At 33.7% G+C, this 18,783-nt stretch overlaps 2 protein-coding genes across 2 annotated transcripts in view; both read right to left on the bottom strand.

Moving 5' to 3' along the window:
* Positions 1–18,783, bottom strand: part of LOC150094706 (cell adhesion molecule Dscam1-like) — a 211,049-nt gene that overhangs the window by 77,555 nt on the left and 114,711 nt on the right. The window lies entirely within an intron of this gene.
* LOC150094707 (hemicentin-1-like) overlaps positions 1–18,783 on the bottom strand; it is a 108,650-nt gene that overhangs the window by 7,582 nt on the left and 82,285 nt on the right. Inside the window, exons 38-45 of the mRNA XM_090411587.1 lie at positions 14,263–14,385; positions 13,999–14,166; positions 8,344–8,622; positions 8,110–8,232; positions 7,717–7,884; positions 6,178–6,456; positions 5,273–5,395; positions 5,009–5,176 (exon numbers count right to left, since the gene is read on the bottom strand). Of these exons, the coding sequence (XP_090267713.1) occupies positions 5,009–5,176; positions 5,273–5,395; positions 6,178–6,456; positions 7,717–7,884; positions 8,110–8,232; positions 8,344–8,622; positions 13,999–14,166; positions 14,263–14,385 (1,431 nt within the window). The remainder of the gene's footprint in view (positions 1–5,008; positions 5,177–5,272; positions 5,396–6,177; positions 6,457–7,716; positions 7,885–8,109; positions 8,233–8,343; positions 8,623–13,998; positions 14,167–14,262; positions 14,386–18,783) is intronic.

Raw genomic sequence — 18,783 nt, 5'->3', positions numbered from 1 at the left:
GAAACTTAAGTAACCGGTGACTGTAAATGATACAGAAATAAAGGAGGAAGGCGGTTATACAAAAACAGATGTATAGCAGCGGTGAAAGAAAAGACAGAAAAAATCTGGTGAGAAAAATATGTATCTATCTGTGGGAATTTTTTATATATTAATCGCACATAAATGGAGGGATCCCATTTTGGATCCCTCCATAAATGGAGGGATCGCTTTTGAGTTATTGGAATTTGCAGACCTGGCAAAAATGATACAAGAAAGGTTGTTTCTAAGAATAGATACAGAGAGCATGAAAGGAGAATGAGAGGCAAATTCGGCATATTTGAAGCCTTTTGGCTTCAATGGAAATTGGCTATCTATGGAAATATTCAGCAGCAGTTGTTCGTTTTATATGTCTAAAGAAGAGGAGAAATAATGGTGATCAGCATAGTAGAGTAGCGGCCATGAAATTTTCTATAGAAAAGTTAAAGCAAGAATTAGACGTCTATGAGAAAAAGTAGTTAGAGCGAGTCTGTGAGAGAGAGAGAGAGAGAGGTTATCTATTAAGCAAACCATCTCTTCTGGATGATATCAGGCATTTTAGGGAAGTACTGATGCGCCACTCCAAGTGTGAAAACAGTATTCTAAAGTTGGAGAAATCTAAAATTGAAAGGGAGGTGAGAGACTCGTATAGAAAAGAACACGTATTATTAGGGAAGCTATCAATGTGATACATTTATGAAAGAGATTAAGTCAGTCAGAGAAGAGAAATCTGAATTTGGATGGAGATCTGAATATTATCAAACATAAAAGGAAGTGAAGCAAAATCTTACTACAAACAGGACTTTACTTTGGTAGTAGAAGTGAAATTCAGTACATTATTCTCATCCGTGGAAAATGATAAGGAGATCATTAAGACAGTTATGAAAGCCCATGAAGCTTGATCATCTGAGCATTCCGTTGCCAAATGAAGAGAAAAGGGCTGTACTGTTATCGGCAATTCTAAGAAGCTTCAGGTTTGTGAGAAAAGTCATTAATGTATAGGAGAAAAGTGTTACAGAAAGTGCAGAGCACTGGAATACTTCAGTATTAGTGCAAAAATTACATGCGTGTAATAAAAGACCAGAGAGGAAACTAGTGACCCAGATACAAAAAGGGAAATGAAGTAGCGAAGTGAATGAAAGTGAAAAAAAAGAAGTGAAATACAGTTCCATTTTATGGTCTACGTTTCTCAGACCATCAAATGGTAGCCTGATAAGTAGGCTTCGATGCCAGACATGATCAAATACTCTAGAAACGTCAGGAGTGATAGACCACACCAGCTTCTCCAAACCACTCTATATGTCCAAAGGTGACAAGGTTAAGATTTGCTCTGAGCTAGAGTGACGCAATACGTATCAGTAATTACTTAGTTGGTAGGATTGAATCTATAATGATTACTAATTAGTTGGCAGGCCTTCAGATAACTTGCTGGTTGAAGGTTCGTTTACAAATAATGTACTGTAGAGTAAAATGAAAGTGAAGTTGTGTATTTTAATTTTTTTATATGTTTTCCTGTTATTTGGATAGCTTGAGTATTCTGAATTTTTATTTCGAACTGCTTTGGCACACCTGTTAGAGAACAAAGGCACTAAAGCTCAGTAGTGATCGAGGGTTCAGGCTGTTCAGGCAATGCTTATTTAGTTATGAGCAGCAATAGTATGGATCGGGAAAGAAAGTGGAAACAGTAATTAAATCATAGAAACAAAGAGTATAAATTACGAGGATAATCCACTTAGTATTATTGTAATCTAAAGAACACGTGAAAAGTATAGCTTGGAGAAGGACATGCCATAGAAAAGCAAACATGGACAAGGTTATGGCGAAGATAATAAAGAGAAAAGAAGTACATCTAAATATGGCAGGACAGATTGTTGAGAAAAATTCCAGGGTGTTGGGAGTATGATGAGCATTACCTAGTGGTATATGAAGAGTTAGGTCATCATTAACAGCAAATACTTCTCTTTCAGCTTGATCAATGTAGTTCGAGAAGGGAAGCCAGTTTAAGTGTACACTTTAAGTCCCTAAGGACGGTGACCTTACCCTTAAGTAATAATTAGAGTGCAGAATCAAGCATAGGTGATAATTATTCGTAGGTCAAAATTTTTGTAGAAATTTGGATATTGATAACGATAACAAATTCAGATAAAGTGTGGCAAAGAAATTTTGAACCGAAGTGGTTAATAAATAGTGAGTTTTAGATTTCTCGTTCTTGAACATGGAATGTGATCATGCGATTGTACGGAAGAAATCGTATAAGATGTAGTTTGGATAGTTGAGGCAGCCTCAACAACTACGTATGTAAATATTTTTATATATACTTCCATACACGAGAGGCCACAAGGCCTATAATAAATAAATACCGTGTGTGGGCTGGAGTCAAGAGCTCTGTTGATATTATTGTTTAAGAGCTGGAGGTTACAGTCCTTTGAGAATACTTCGCGAAGAAGGCTGTTCCACAGAACTGAAGTAGATGGAATAAAAGATAACTGGCAGTGTCAGGTTTGGTGAGTCAGCAGATGAACTGAACTTGTAAAAGAATGTTGGGGCAGCTATTGCTTGTGTTCCTGTAGGTTTAATGAAAATGGGGAAAATAATGGATGCTAGTACTTCCCTAATCTATCTGTAGAAGAGAGAGAAATGCCGAAACTGACCGCCTATTAGATAGAGGCTGAAGAGAGGGATCATCAACAAACCGAACCACTCTCTTTTAAAATGGGAAGAATTCTAGCAAGGTCTTAGGTGAGCCATTCCAAATAGGAGAACAGTATTCCAAGGTTGGGCCGATTTGGGATTGTACAGAGTAAGCAAATAGACAGAAGAAAGGTAGCTTCCTGAGATAAAAAGAATAGTTTCTGTGTTTTTAAGAACCTGATTATACTACAGAAGTGATTATGCTAGGAAAGCCTAGAAGCAAGAGTCATTCTGAAAAGAGCAATATTTGGTTTTGACTGTGAAGTTGAACATTATCAAAGATAAGTATAGAATTCTTTTTGGAAGACAATTGATAATACAATTGTTTTGAAAGCATTGAAGACAACTAGTTTGTCTTCAATGCTTTCATTGTCACCCATTCTTCATTGTCACCCAATGAAGAATGGTGTGAAGATCGGTGTTTAGGGATTTTATTGTAGTCTTGAAGTTTATCACAGATAATTTTAAGGCCACGAATGTTTACGGTGTGTGAGGGTGTGTGTTGGGAGGGGGAGTTCTGATGTTTTGCTTATATTACGGATGTTTTATGCTATGTTTTTTAATTTTTGTGGGAGATTATGATCCAAAATGTTAATGTAATTTTTACTGGTGTCTTTCATGGTACGATGTTAAAAAGTTAATTAGAGAGTAGGGGCTCCAACTGTGGAAAATTAAAGGCTCATGAACACATTTCTCACAGAGAAAGAATCTAGTATTCTGTTCACTTGTGGCATCGACAATCCCACTGCATACCCTATACACACCTCTCGCCTATCCATTAGACAACACGATTTGGCAGCAAAAGCGATATCGTGATTATTTGCTAGTTGAACTGAAAGCATTCTGATGAGATGCTAACTTGGGTTCTTGTGCAATATAGGGGCAGACTGCGCCTGCATCGCATATAAAGAGAATGAGGTTTAAAGAAACTTTAGATCTGGTCTAGGGAAGAAACCTAGAAACGGGTCACTTCAGGTCTCCAGCAGAGGCTGTCGTGATATTTGACTGACCGACGAATGTTATCTATTGTCTAGGAAGCTAGGTAGCCTAGATGGAATTTCCTCCAAATGAGAAAGGTATGCTTTTTGATCGTATCATGTTATATACTTATCGAGAAAACTGCAGGAATTATGGATCTCAGTTCATATGATGTATTTATGCAAAATGGCTGGAGTTAAGTTTTAGAGGACCATAACTCGGTCAGACATCTACAATGTACTATGTATCGAAAGTAAGATTAAATTTCTTCGAACCATTGCACGGTACATGTCCGAAGATGACTGATGTAGGGTGATCGCTAAGTAACGGATGAAACTTCATCAGATAATTAGCGATTAACCAAGATAACTTACTGACGTCGCCATTTTTGAGAGGATCGCAGTGAAACGGTAGATCGACAAGAAATCCAATTCAAATTATTCAAATTATTGCTGTCCATAATTCAGATATTTTTTATGAATAATTTTTTTTATAAAAGTAAACAAAACAAAACAGGAAGGATGGATGACAATACAAATAGGAAGTTTTTGCATGAAAGAGTTCAATAGTATTGCTGATGTCTGCGATGTTTTTAAAACAATCACGGTAGTTGAAAGAAGCTCCGATATAACAATGCATGTTTTATAACCGAGTCATTTGCTAGACAGCAATCGAGTAGAATAATGTAGTAAATAATGCAACTCAAGTTATATATAAATAATAAATTAACTGGGTTAACCTGAAAATTTTCTGAATAAATATCAAAAAAAGGCTGAATTCCATTTTAAATTATGAAATCAAACTGCATAAACAATTAAAATGTATCTATAGTAGTAATAATAACAACCATTTATGATATGCATATTGGATAATATATATAAAAGTAAACAATTATATTCCTAATTTTATACAGCTGAATATGTTTCGCATAAAATACCGTGAAAAAATGTTTTTCCACAATAAATAAATTCACTGATTAGTAATAACAGCATTTCATCTGATTCACGCCAAGTTTCTTAATGTCTTTCTGATTGTAAACAACTTATTTATATATATTTCACAATGTCGAAACTGAATGTTACTTACAGATGCCATGAATTATTAATATTAAAATAACATAACATTAATATATCAATAAACATTGAATGAAATTCTATAAGACAATTAAAATAAATCACCCATAAAGTATCATGATAATATTAGCATGAAATCACACCATACTACGATTAAGAGCATACGTTCTTTTCATTTAAGAAGTAGAATATACTTCAATACATCCAAATATTCTGCAATTAACTGCACATGGACGAATATATAGCCTTACCAATTACAGCAATAGCGAATGTTTTCGAAAGGATCTTTCCAATCCCGTTTGAAGCTTCACAAAGGAAAACACCCTCGTCATCTTTTGTTGTTGAATCGATGTGCAAGGTTCCATTTGTGAAATGTTTCACATGAGTGGAAAACTGAAAGTCGTGGAATTCTTCCTTATCTGCAAACAGGACATTAATTATCAATAATGGCCATTCCGTTTTTCAGTTTCGAAAATAGAAAAGAGTGATTACCAACAAAATATGCATATCCTTACTTCTTGATGCCTTCTTCCATTTGATCTCAGGTAAAGGCTTTCCAGATGCTGAACAAGCTACAGACACAGCATCACCAACAATCACATCTGCGTCACTCGGAACATGAACCCACTTAGGTGGCACTGAAATTAATGAAGTTGTTTAACTATCATCTTGGAAAAGAAATCAGGTTTCACATTTATTTAATAATAGAGTTGAACTGCAATACGATTTTAAACCAATTGCTTTGAGGGAAAAAACTCCGCTGTAAAATAACAGAATATCTTTATTTTTAGTCCGTTTTTTTTCCATTTCAAATCTATTGTACTTTCCACATCCCATCGCAATTATGTTACATACTTGATCGCTTTCGAACTGGACAACCGCTGTTTTCAAATGACACAGCTCTGTAAAGATTAGCAAATACTTCTTTTTTCTCTTTAAAGTAACAATATGATATTCCTCTTTCAACAAATGATTTACTTTAGGAAATAGTTACAGCTTTGAGTATAAGCTGGAAACCTGCGAAAAGCACTAGGTACTATTTTAGCCAGTCTACGATGTATTCTTCCACATACTGAAGTTTTTTTTTCTCTTGCAAAGATTTCCTCTTATGCAAATTATCTTGAGAAATCCACATAACTGATAAATTAACCTAATTATCTTAAAGTTATCATACTAACGACGTCATTATTCACTATATTCTTCCAAGGTAACTGACAAGTATACACTTAACTATTTTTAGAACTTTTATATGTAACAAACACAGCATTTTCACGAAATTGCTTGATTTATTACAACGAGTAAATCAAGCAAGATATCTGCCCATATAGTTAGATGAGGGAAAGGGATCTTTACTTTGCAATCTATAGAGTTTAAATAATTAATTAAAAATTAAATAATTTAGAACATACAGTTTACTTACCCCAAACTTTCAAAGCTGTGGTAAAACTGTCCCTTTTACTACCAGTCGTTACACTACATGTGTAATTACCAGTGTCTTCTTCTTCAACAGGATCTATCACGATAGTCGAAGAATCAGGGAAGGTGCGGATCTGAAAACGGGCTGACTGATTTATTTCAATACCATTTTTAAACCAGTGAAATTCAATCCTCTCACCGGATGTTGTTGTACAGGCAGTGATAATTCTCTGTCCAAGTGTAGCCGTGCTAGGAAAATAAAATGGCTGTACCTTGAACGCACCTGAAATGTTTAAACTTGTTATCAGTTCAGTGCTTTCTGTTGATTTTTAACTACTATTTGTTAAATTTAAAAATATTGATTAGTCGAAGTTCGCGAATCTCGTTCTGCGTGCATAACAAAACAAATCAAAATCGGCAGCATTTAAAACAGTTTTAGCGATAAATCACAAGCCATTTGTTCAATCGTTGAGTTGTGTGTGTGTGTGTGTGATGTCGTAGATAAATATAGTAGCATAGGATACACAAAATTATGACAAAACCTTTGATATGATTATTAATTACCCTCGAATAGAATTTAATTTTTAAGTACGGTATGATCACATATATAAAACACAGAAATAGTTCATAATAGAGCTCATGTTATTTGTCACATGTATATGCTACTAAATACTTTAGCATAAATGAATATGTATAAGTATATACATATTCATTTATTGCTGTTTATGATTAATGGAAACACGTGAATTCAGAATGCAACGTAATAACAGGATACAATTACTGTTATCTTCATCTACAGAAGCATGAAGATTGTTTTGTATACTTTTCCTAAGCAGAAATAATTAATTTACAGACACTAGTGAAATTTCTCTTAGCACTAGCATAATCTTTTCAAAGATTATGCTAGTGCTAAGAGAACTGCCCAAAAACTACCTTTGAAAATCCTTGAAATTCTACTTACCATTTTCTTCAACAGTTCCTCTTGAACAGAGCGTTATTATAACCGCCATTACGTATACAACTCTCTTGGCCATTCTGAAAATGCGGTCGGATAATAGGATCCTCTTGAACTTACAATCCAGAACAATAAACTGGTATTGGAGGCAGGCAAGTAGGTAGGTAGTATCCACAGTACGACAGAATAATTACTGCGAGACACATGTACAAAGATTTTAAAGCATTGTTGGAAAGCTAAACAGAAAACCAAAACGTTAACCAAGACACTTATGGCGGGCAGCAGCTGTTGTTACATGGAATAGAGATAGTTGCGCCCTCTGTCTGAATTTAATACAAAAAAATTAAATGACTGCTTTTGATAAGAATAAACAATCTAAAATATACAGCATACTTAATTATCATAAAGTACTGATGATATTTCTCAAATTAATTATAGGTAGAAATGAAATATGTTCAGGTAAACTTAATGTTATGCACGATTAGTTTTAGTTGAAATGGAAATGTATATCCTACTGTGAATAAGCATTTTATATATAATGATGAACATAATATTTTTGCTTTGTATTTAGGAAAGCTATCATCTTACCAATAACTGCAACCGCAATAGTTTTCATCAGCGATTTTCCAATCCCATTAGAGGCTTCACAAAGAAAAACACCTTCATCCTCTTTCGATGCAGCTTCAATATAAAGAGTCCCATTTGTTAATAATTTAACACGATCAGAAAACTGAACGTCTTGAAACTCCTCATTATCTGGAATGATAAATTACGATTTGGAATTTAAATATAGTTGATAGAGACGGCTAAAATTTTATAACTATTTTCAGTACTGGTTCTTAAAATATATTCGTGAACCACCATGAAATATATATGGATAATTAATGAAGAAGCATACAATTCTATTTTAATAAATATCATGCAAAAAGCTGGTGTTTAAACAAAAATCACTTTCATACTAGAGGAATTCTATAAACGCACTCCGAAATTTCTTCTTCCACTTGATCTTTGGTAGAGGCTTTCCTGATGCTTTGCAAGCTCGTGATATGACATCACCTATCATTACTTCCAAATCACTAGGAGTGGAAATCCATTTTGGGGGAACTAAACACAGAAAAGACAACATAATAAACAATTCATTATTTGGAAAATTATAAAATAACAATAGAAGCATTTATTTATAACAATATTTTGCGAATGGAATAATCAACTGACCTAGTATTCTTAAAATGGTAGTAAAGCTATCTTTTTTACCACCTGATGCCACACTACAAGTATAGTTACCACTGTCGTCTTCTTCAACGGGATCTATTACAATAGTTGAAAGATCTGGGTAAGAGCGTATCTGGATATGGGTAGTCTGGGTTATTTCAATGCCATTTTTAAACCACTGGAAATTAATTCTCTCTCCTGATGTTGTTGTGCATGTAGCACTAACCCGCTGTCCGATTATTGGCATACTGGGAAAGATGAAAGGCTGTATCTTGAAGATATCTGTAATAGGCAAAATATTATAACTATAAAATATTCATATTATTATAACAATTATAAAAGAATTTGCGCTTAAATTAAAACAAGTGTATTAATTTTTGATTACATGCCGATATAAAAAAATTCCTCTCTTAAACATAAAAATGAGCAGTTGCTGTTCAGCATTCATAAAAGAAACAACGCACAGTGCAGTTTCAAACTTCACCATTTAGTCTTGAGTAGGATAAAATCTCAGTATTTTATTCTGTGTTCTTCAGAACAGCGTTTTAAAATAGAATGACACTTCCATCTACTAAAAAACAACACTTGAACAGACTCTTTCTCCTGAACCATTCGAGGAGCCTACACATGCACTGTTTTACAGGGTTAATATAAAAATGTCCACGGAAGTGTAGAAATTTTAGGTAGAATTATCTTCGCTAAAACCTAAAACACACCTCAACTCAACGTCACCAGAGTTCAAGATAGGTACTATCAACATAAGACGACTGAATGACAAAGAAATATGACTAGCTGAGGAATTAGATAAGTACCAGATCGACAAAATAGGGTAACTGAAACAAAAAAAAAGACAAAAACTGGTGAGATCTTTCTGAGAAATAAATACAAAATGATAAATACAAATAAATAATAATAAATTCATATTGAAAAGAAGAACATTCAGGCAGTAACAATCAAGGAAAAGAAGGAATAGACATAATATTCAGTACTAAATACGAGGCCAATCTTCTTGAATGGCAGGCAGTCTCAAGTAGAGTGATGTGGACAAATAACAGAATGGAGAACTGGACAATGAGAGTTATTTGTGCCTATAGTCCCACAGAAGGTTTTACTAAGGTAGACGTGGAGGAATGTTTTGAGGCTTTAGAGAGAGCAACTGACACAATGAAAAAGGAAAAGTTGGTCCTTGTTGGGGATCTAAATAGCAGAGTAGGAAATGATTGTGAGACATACAAAAATATTTTGGGAAAATTTGGAGAAAAGAGCAAAGCTAATAATAATGGCAAATACCTGTTGGATTTCTGCTCAAGACATGGACTGGTTACATTACTAACACAATTGTCCAACATAAAAATGTGCACAGTCACATGGAGAGAAGAGGCAAGGAATAAGAAAAGCCTCATTGACTATGTTATTGTTGATAGTGATGTTTTCTCCCTGGTATAGGACACCAGAGTGTACAGAGGATTTGGAATTGGAAGTGATCACTATTTAGTCTTGAGCAGGATAAAATTGAAATTCATATTGAAAAGAAGAACATGTAAGAAAGTTTTAAAGCGAATAAAAGTTGAGCAGCTCTTGACTAGACAACTGTAGACTAAAATGCACAAATGTTACTCAAGAAAAAAATTTTGAGGAACCAAACCTTGGAGGTTCAGTGGCAATCCCTGAAGAAAACAGTGATTGATTGATTCAACCAGAGAGGCATGTGGTGAGCTTGTCTGCAAGGAGAGAAAAATCAGAACTCCATGGTGGACACAGGAAGTTAAAGAGACAGTGAAGGAAAAGAAGAAAGCATATCAAAAGTTCCTGGCAAATAAGTCAGCTTGTGCTCTTAGAGGATAATACAGAGACAAATGTAAGAAAGCTAAACACTGTACAACTAGCTAAACAAAAGTCATGGGAAGACTTTGGTAAGAATATAGAAAATAAATATCAAGATGGTGGCATTATATTCTGGAGGTTCTTAAAAAAACTCAAAAATAGAGGAAAGCGTGCTGTAAAAGGAATTAGAGATGACAAAGGTGGCATGAAAAACTGGAGAAAAAGATATGCTTGAAATATGGAGTAATTACTTCGAAAAATTGCTAAATGAAACAAGCTGTGATAGCACAGTGGTAAAAACATTCAACAGGTATGCAGTTAGAAATACATGTCCATACTTAAAGTAGAAAAAGTCATCAAAGGCCTGAAATGTGGAAAGGCAGAAGGGGGTAGATGATATTCGACCAGAAATGCTCAAGTATGGAGGCATAAAAGTCTTACAGCGGCTGTTCTGCATAGTTCAGAAGGCCTAGACAGAGGGACGAATTCCGGATGAATGGATTAGAGCTCTCATAGTACCCATATATAAAAAGGGAAATAAAACTGAATATGAGAATTACAGAGGTATTTCTCTACTGAGTGTTCCTGGTAAGATTTACGCAAGTATACTTGAGAAACGGTTAAGAAGGATTGTGGAAGAAAAGCTTGGTGAAGAACAAGCTGGATTCAGGCCAAATAGAGGCTGTCAGGATCAGATCTTCACTTTATGACAAATAGTTGAGAAATCATGAGAATACAACAAAGATCTGTATTTAAGGTTTGTACATCTGGAAAAGGCATATGACAAGGTACCAAGAGAAAAGCTATTCAAACCGCTAGTTATATGGTGGGGTTATATGCAGTATATCAAACGATACTGCGTCTTTATTTGAGTTATTTAAGTCAGCAGTTAGATTTGAAGGAAGTACAGGAAGATGGTTTAATGTTAAATCTAGTGTCAGACAAGGATGCACATTATCCCCTCTGTTATTCATTATCTCATTATGAAGGAAAGTGGCATTAAACCGGATATCAAAATTGGAGATGTTAATGTCAGCTCTTTGCTTTATGCAGATGATCTTATACTTCTAAATAAATCTGCTAAAAGTCTGCAAGATTCTATGACTAAATTGAATAACTGTTGTAATAGATATGGTATGAATGTCAGCAATAACAAGACAAAGACAATAGAAATAGGCAGAAGCACTATCAACTACATTGTGAATGGAGAACCTATAAAACAAGTAAAACATTTCAGCTACCTAGTAACGATTTTTAGTGAAGATGGTAAATTAAATATGGAAATAGACAATAGAATCAACAAAGCTGGTGTGGTAGGAAGTCAAGTGAATAAATGTATATGGAATAAGAGAGAAATTAGTAAAAAAACACTAAATTAGCTGTATACAAGACAGTGTTCAAACCAATTTTAACTTATGGATCTGAGAGCTGGGTCAGAAGTAAAACATTTGACTAAAGACTAGATACTACAGATACGAGAGTTTTGAGAAAGATCATGGGCATGAACAGATGTCATAAATGGAAATATGATATTAAAACCGAGGATATTAGTAAAGAACTTGATATTGTCAACATTCAGGAATATGTTAACAGAGCTAATCTCAGGTGGTTTGGTCACTTAAACAAAATGGGAGAGGAAAGATTAGCAAAACAAGTGTTCTCTGCCAGGTTGGCAGGAAAAAGAACCAAGAAGAAGACAGACCAAGATATATATGGATTGATACAGGAAAAATGCCTTAGAAGATAGAAATATGAGATCGGATAATGTAGGAGGCTTGACAGGTAACAGACTGATTTGAACGAAAATTGTAGATAGGAAGTTAGTAATGATGTAAATTTTTCATGTAGTACTATCATATCCTGTACACCACTTGAGGGTACACGGCAAGAATTTGATGATAATTATCTTCGCTTCCCGTAACTTTCTAATAACAAACACCATATGAACTTCCATTTCTTCGATGAATTCAAATATTTTGAAAAATTGAAAACAGTAGTTTCATATCAAGTTTCTTCAGGCAGATTTCATACTGGCTCTTTCATAGTCTTCAGAGTGATCTGTTTGCATGTGAGAGATTTGATTTACTACTTACTGTAAAAGAATTATAATATTTCTCTCCCAATCTGGAAGTTCCCTTCATATTATGCCAAATTTCGCAACAAAATCTTCACTCAAAAATTTAAATAAAGTGTCCTTATAATATAAAATCATCTCACCGTCGTGGTGGATTGTGGCGGAGAACACTTAGTGGGCACTGATAGACCAGTAAATTAAGAGCAGGGCCTCACAGAGACTTAAATATTTCTTCTGTTTCCTTATTAAAAATTAGATTTTACATCACTGTTGAGTAATTTATAATTTTCCTTTTTAACAGCCTCCTTCCTTTCATGGTTCTGTTTTGATTATTTATTCTTACTCGGCATGAACATCTTTAATCAGTCACCACACCTACATCAGCCCATATTAGCATATCCGCATATAATAGCAGAAAATTACAAAACTTTTAACCAATGTTAAGAATTTTCTCTTAATATTGGTTAAAAGGCAAGCATCGAAACCAACGTTTCGATGTTTTTTACTTCAATTAATTTCAAGAATGTTTTTGGAGAACTGATTTATTTATTACAGGTTAAGTTGTCCGCACAATACACAACACAAACCATGCTGTTGAAAAATTAGTTTTTTTTACAGATTTATTGATATAAATTAAAAAACTACTATTGGTATAAAAAAAAGACAAAATAGTTCATATTATGAGAAAACCTTCCTAATTCAGTTTATTTTTATCTTCATATTACACAGATAAATTCTTCACATAAAATTTGTATCCAAACAAAGTTTGTATATAAATATATATATATATATATATCGTTAGTCACCATACATGGACAATCACACAACAAATTATAAATATATAATATGAAGGTTATTTTGCTTACCATTATCTCCTCCCGCTTTGGCTTCAGGCAACGCTAAAAGAACCGCCATTACACACAGAAACCAGTCGAGCATATTTGTAGTTTATTTGTGATGTGTCTTGTTAGTTCAAGAAGCATACCCAGTAGATGAGTGAAATCCAGGGATATTAGCTGTGCTGCAACCACTTCGCATACACATCCAAATAAGCATGTATATATATATCTGTAAGCAAGAAAATTAATCCAACAAATAGTCTGTATGATAATGCTGAAATAACGCACCTAACAAAGTAGTGACTGCAGCGTCCTCTTGCGTTTTTCTATCAAATATAAAAGCACTCTCTCCCTCTCTCATTTCCTTTGCATAAACTTTAAACCATAGTTAAGACAGATCAAAAATGTTGTGTTCGTAAAGACAGCATTTTTGATGTTCGAATTGCTTTTGTATGCATTTTATTTCAAATGAATAGACTTTGTTTTATATATATATATATATATATATATATATATAGAAAGAGAAATTAATTATACAATATGTTAGGAAAAGGATTTCGATAGCGGATTATATAAAATAATTCATGTTCAATACATTCTGATGATATCTGCTGTTAGGAATATGAATAGATATTATTCATAAGAAAAAAACGATTATTTTATTTCTGATAATTGGAACAGGTATTCAATATAATGAAATAAAATGAAAAAAAATATCACGATGATCTTTTAATACAAATATATTCATAGAGATTTTATAATGTATAAAACTAAAGCGAATCATTATACTATATCGATAAAATAATTATTTTACGTTTAGAAAGTCACAATGATAGAATATACTGTACAGGAGATCGTGCATTTTTCATATATATAAAAGTGGTGAATATCTAATGTATATTGGCGAGTATATTGTCTTACCAATTACAGCAATAGAGAATATTTTCGACAGGAACTTTCCTATCCCATTAGATGCTTCGCAAAGGTAAACACCCTCGTCATCCTTTGTTGCTGAATCAATATGCAATGACCCATTCGTGAAATGTTTAGCATGACTAGAAAACTGAATGTCATGGAATTCTTCATTATCTGCAATGTAAATTGAATATTAAATCATCGCCACTCTTCGGCCTGCATAAATAAAAGGCATAACTACAGACACCCAAGTGTCAAGGATAGACTTACTGCGTAATGTTTTCTTCCATTTGATTTCTGGTAAAGGTTTTCCAGATGCTGAACAACTTACAGATATAACCTCACCAACTATCACTTCGACATCATTAGGGACTTGAATCCATTTTGGTGGTACTGTAAGGAATAAATATTCATACATTTTAAGTGCAACCACCTATACGACAGTAATTAGCTGACATATATTCAGTGATAAATTTAAATAATTAAAGGGATTAACAGACAGAACTTTTATTTAGCTTTGAAACTAAAGTAAATCAGACCAATTTATTTCGATGTGATGAACTGGATTATGATTTAAAATTGCCACATGCTCCAGAGCAAATTAATTCGAGTTATCTTAATTTAAGAGCCTCACTTATAAGCTGGAATAAGTCCTTTCTAAAAAAAACTGCAAAATCCACAGGTATCCTGAAATTTTAATTATCTGACTTCTACTACTCGATAAAACAATTACTATAATTGTTTGTTATGTTTATTACTAGCAGCTCCCAAGTTAGCAAGAAAGAAATCCAAATGTCAATGGAAAAAAGTGAATCTTTATCCCATTACTTTGTATAGCTTTCAATATCTTTCAGCTAATCTCCGCTATCGTCACTTGAAACAGACACTAAAATTGGTTCTAATAGTGTCAAAAGTACCTTCCTGAGGTATTTTATCACAAGATATATAAAACCCGTCATGTGTAAGAACTTATAGGAGAAATCCAAATGACGCCTTTAATTTTTGCATTACTTATTTTTTTCACTATTTTTACTAACAGAAGAAATAATCGTCATTCTTATTTAAAATTGTAACGAAATTTTTCATCAAACCAAGTTTAATATGGAGCAATGGAAGAGAATTTTTCGGGTTGTACAAAGGGACGTGAATCGCCTTTCTTCTCTGATACAAAACTCTATCCAATGGCACATTTTTAACCTAATAAAAATTTGTCTTAGCTCGATTTATTCCACTCGCGTAAAAAAAGGGCAAGATTTTGTGAATCCTAGCTACGAACCTATTTAAATTGCTATCACTTGAAATCACCCAAAGCATTCATTGCAGTTCATGTATTTAAGAAGAAAAGATTATATCAAGAAAGATTCCTCCACATGCTGATGGAATGGAGAACAATGTTTGATGGAGAACAAGATTTGATGCATCTAGAAATAACCGCCGTTCATGTAGGACATGTTTTCTTCCCAATCTTTCCATTAATCAGCTAACATCGTTGCAAAAATTCAGAAACACCACACCAGTCATAAAAAGTTATAACTCTAAAATTTTTTAATGACTTTGAAATCTGATTTTTTTAAACTCATTTCGAGAAGGCTCCATAGAAATCCAGATTTCAAACTATTTTGGTGCGATTTAAATCTCTTAAAAGATCATCCGACTTTGAGTTATCAAAGGAACTATCATCCCTGTTTGGATAACCGGCAGCTAAAAATGTGAATTCAGTATGCTTTGGTTTCGGCATTTACCTGCTACTTCTCTTTATGGTAGTGCGTTAACGTCATATTAGTGGAACTATATCCGCAGTGACACATCACGTGTCCCATGACGAGTTAAAGTAATCAATGCGCACTTACAATCCCACGGGAATATGGGTGCACACTAGAATTCAATGCTACTATTTGTGAGAATAAAAGTTATTTTCTAAAAAAAAATCATTTAATAAACAACGATTTAAAATTTATAACCAATTATTTAAACAAGCATGTTTAGGCACCCGCGTGGGCACACACACACACACACACACACACACGCAAGCACATATACAAACTGTATTTCTCTGGGCAAAATATGTCTCAAAAATGCTGCATATTTCTTATATTTTGAATACTGATAATGTTCGCGGAGAACAATATATATTATGATTCAAAACATTCCGAATTATAAGTAGCAGTTTAACTACTTATTGGCCTCTTTTTAGAGGTGTTGTTATTATTATTACTACTACACGGGCACCTCCGTGGAGTCTTAATACTCATCGTGGAAGACCCAAACTATCAACACAATAGCTATCATATCTTTCCTTGAAACTATTAACAGATAAAACATTCACAACTGACTTAGGCAACCCATTCCAAATGCATTCTCCACTATCTGAGCGAAAAATCTATTCCTCATGCCTTTGCTGACTACTTGTTCATTCTCCTCTAGTCAAGTGCTGAAATATTTCCCATGCATCAATTCTATAAAAGCCTTTAAGTAACTTTAAAAAGTTTGTATCATATCTCCCCTTCCTTATGCCTATCAACCAATTTTTGCAACCCATAAACGCTCAATCTATCCTCTTAGGGAGCACTGCACAGACCACTCACCTACTTGGTCACTGGCCTCTGGATCATCTCCACCACTTCTTCATCCCCAAGAAACCTAGGTGATCAGACCTAAGCACAGTAATCCAATGTAGTCATATCAAGGCTTTATAAAGATGAATTATTACTCTTTATCTCTAATTGTTAGTGTGTTTTTCAATAACCAGTAATCCTGTGAGCTACTTTAGTAATATGCCCAATAAACGTCAGCTCTCTATCTACACTACTACTGCTCTCAAATTCCTGGCTTCATCAATTTCCTGGAGTACATTTCCCTCAATGTTGTACACAGCATGTAATCTGTATATCCCAAAATGCATAACTTTACACTTATCCACATTAAATTGATATCAATTAGGTTTTGCTCATACTGTCAGCCTATTTAAATTATCCTGAAAGCCAATGTATCACTTTTATTAACTATTACTTTACCCATGTTTGCACCATAAGTAAATAACTGAATACCTCTCTTCAAATTATTTTCTAAATCATTTATGTACAAATTAAGCAGCAGTGGTCTCAGCACAAAGCCCTGCAGCACACTACTAGTCACTGCCTTCTCCTGGTTTCTGCTCCTCCGCATACTACTTTTTGGTATCTGTCCATCAGCCACCCTTTTTATCCATATCACCACTTTTCTATACATCCTGATTTGTTGCAGTTTGCTTAACAGAGTTCTATGTGGTATCCTGTCAAACACCCTTGCAAAAACTAGCTGGATAATCGTGAAACCATCCCTTTTATCCAACTCAGTTGTCACTCTATTATAAAGTATTAGTAGATTACTAAGATATGACGACCCTTCACAAAGACATGCTGCCTATGAATTACACTGACGTTATAGAAAATGTTTCAGAGAGATTATATGCAGCTTACAAATCTTATTGATACCTTTAAAAAGCAATAATTTAATGAAACATATTTTTCTTAATCACCCTATTAATGGAATAAAATCTTTTCAATGGATGTCACTTTTTCCTCATTTGTTACTAATCTTTGATTACGTTCTCAATAACCACTTTTTTTTAAACTACCACCCTTGGAAGGTACAAGAAAACATATAGTACATTAATACTTTGACTGAAGGATTTTTCCCAATTTTATTAACTTTATATAATTTACATTTATAACTTTACATAATTCGGAAACCCTGCTCTAGAGACCAAAAATGTAACTTTTTCAAGGACAATCAAAAGATTCATGCCAACGTAAGATTCCAACCTAAAGCCTCTTGTTTGGAAAGTGGATATGCTACCTGCTCGGCCAAATGTAACTGGTATTTTTTCATTTTCTTTCATATGCTAAATGCTGTCGTCAAAACATGCGTTAATTTTAATTTGTCAGTGTATTAATTTGCTCAGAACCTATTGTATGATATGTCATTAATCTTGAAGTAGCGGCTCTCACTCAAGTATACCAGATATTTTCAGGCTTTGTGAAACCTAGGAAAATAAATATACAGCACTTTGCAACTAATACTGCAGAGAAGAGTAGTTATAAATTTATCTTCGTCTAACTATATCTATCGAGCAATTATATCTTCCAATCACATAATCATAATTAAATGTTTTTTATATATACATACCTACCTAACCACAATATTGGTCCACAATTTTAACCAATATTTTTTACTATGCTGTACAATATTTTACGCCACAAAACCAAAAAAGGCTAGTTTAGTTGTCAGCTTTTGAGTACAGCTATCATATCATCCTTTTTTTAATCAAAAATGACAGTTGTGCTTATTAGATAACGCTAATGCATTTTTAAGCTATAAAGGATATTATAAGCATTCATGCTTCTATGGAATTAGATACCACAAATTCCTAGTGACTAGTAAAGGACCTCTCTAGACTGTAGTCAAAGTTTCGATATTTTTTTAAATTCTTTCAGCTTCTATATTTTTTATCGGTTGCACAATCCACACTAGAAGCATGAAGTAGCAAAGAATTCCTGACATTATTAGTTTGTTAATTCGTTAATCATGATGTTAGATGATTTATACTGCTATTTAAGTCATGAATAGTGTTTTGAAATTTTCAAATGAAATCACCAGTGTCATTAAAATGACTCGAGTGAGAAGAATTTGAAAGAGAAGAAATAAATTACTCTGCCAATAGAAACATTGTCAATTCTTCTACTTATCCGAAAAACTCTGTGTACTTATACTTAGTATAAGTACACAGAGTACTTATACTAAGTATACTTT

The sequence above is a fragment of the Typopeltis vanoorti genome, chromosome 21, assembly GCF_054136105.1.
Source record: "Typopeltis vanoorti isolate ZY-2024b chromosome 21, IOZ_Tvanoo_1.0, whole genome shotgun sequence".
Classification (NCBI taxonomy): Eukaryota; Metazoa; Arthropoda; class Arachnida; order Uropygi; family Thelyphonidae; genus Typopeltis; species Typopeltis vanoorti.
This window is presented reverse-complemented; position numbering and strand designations above follow the sequence as displayed.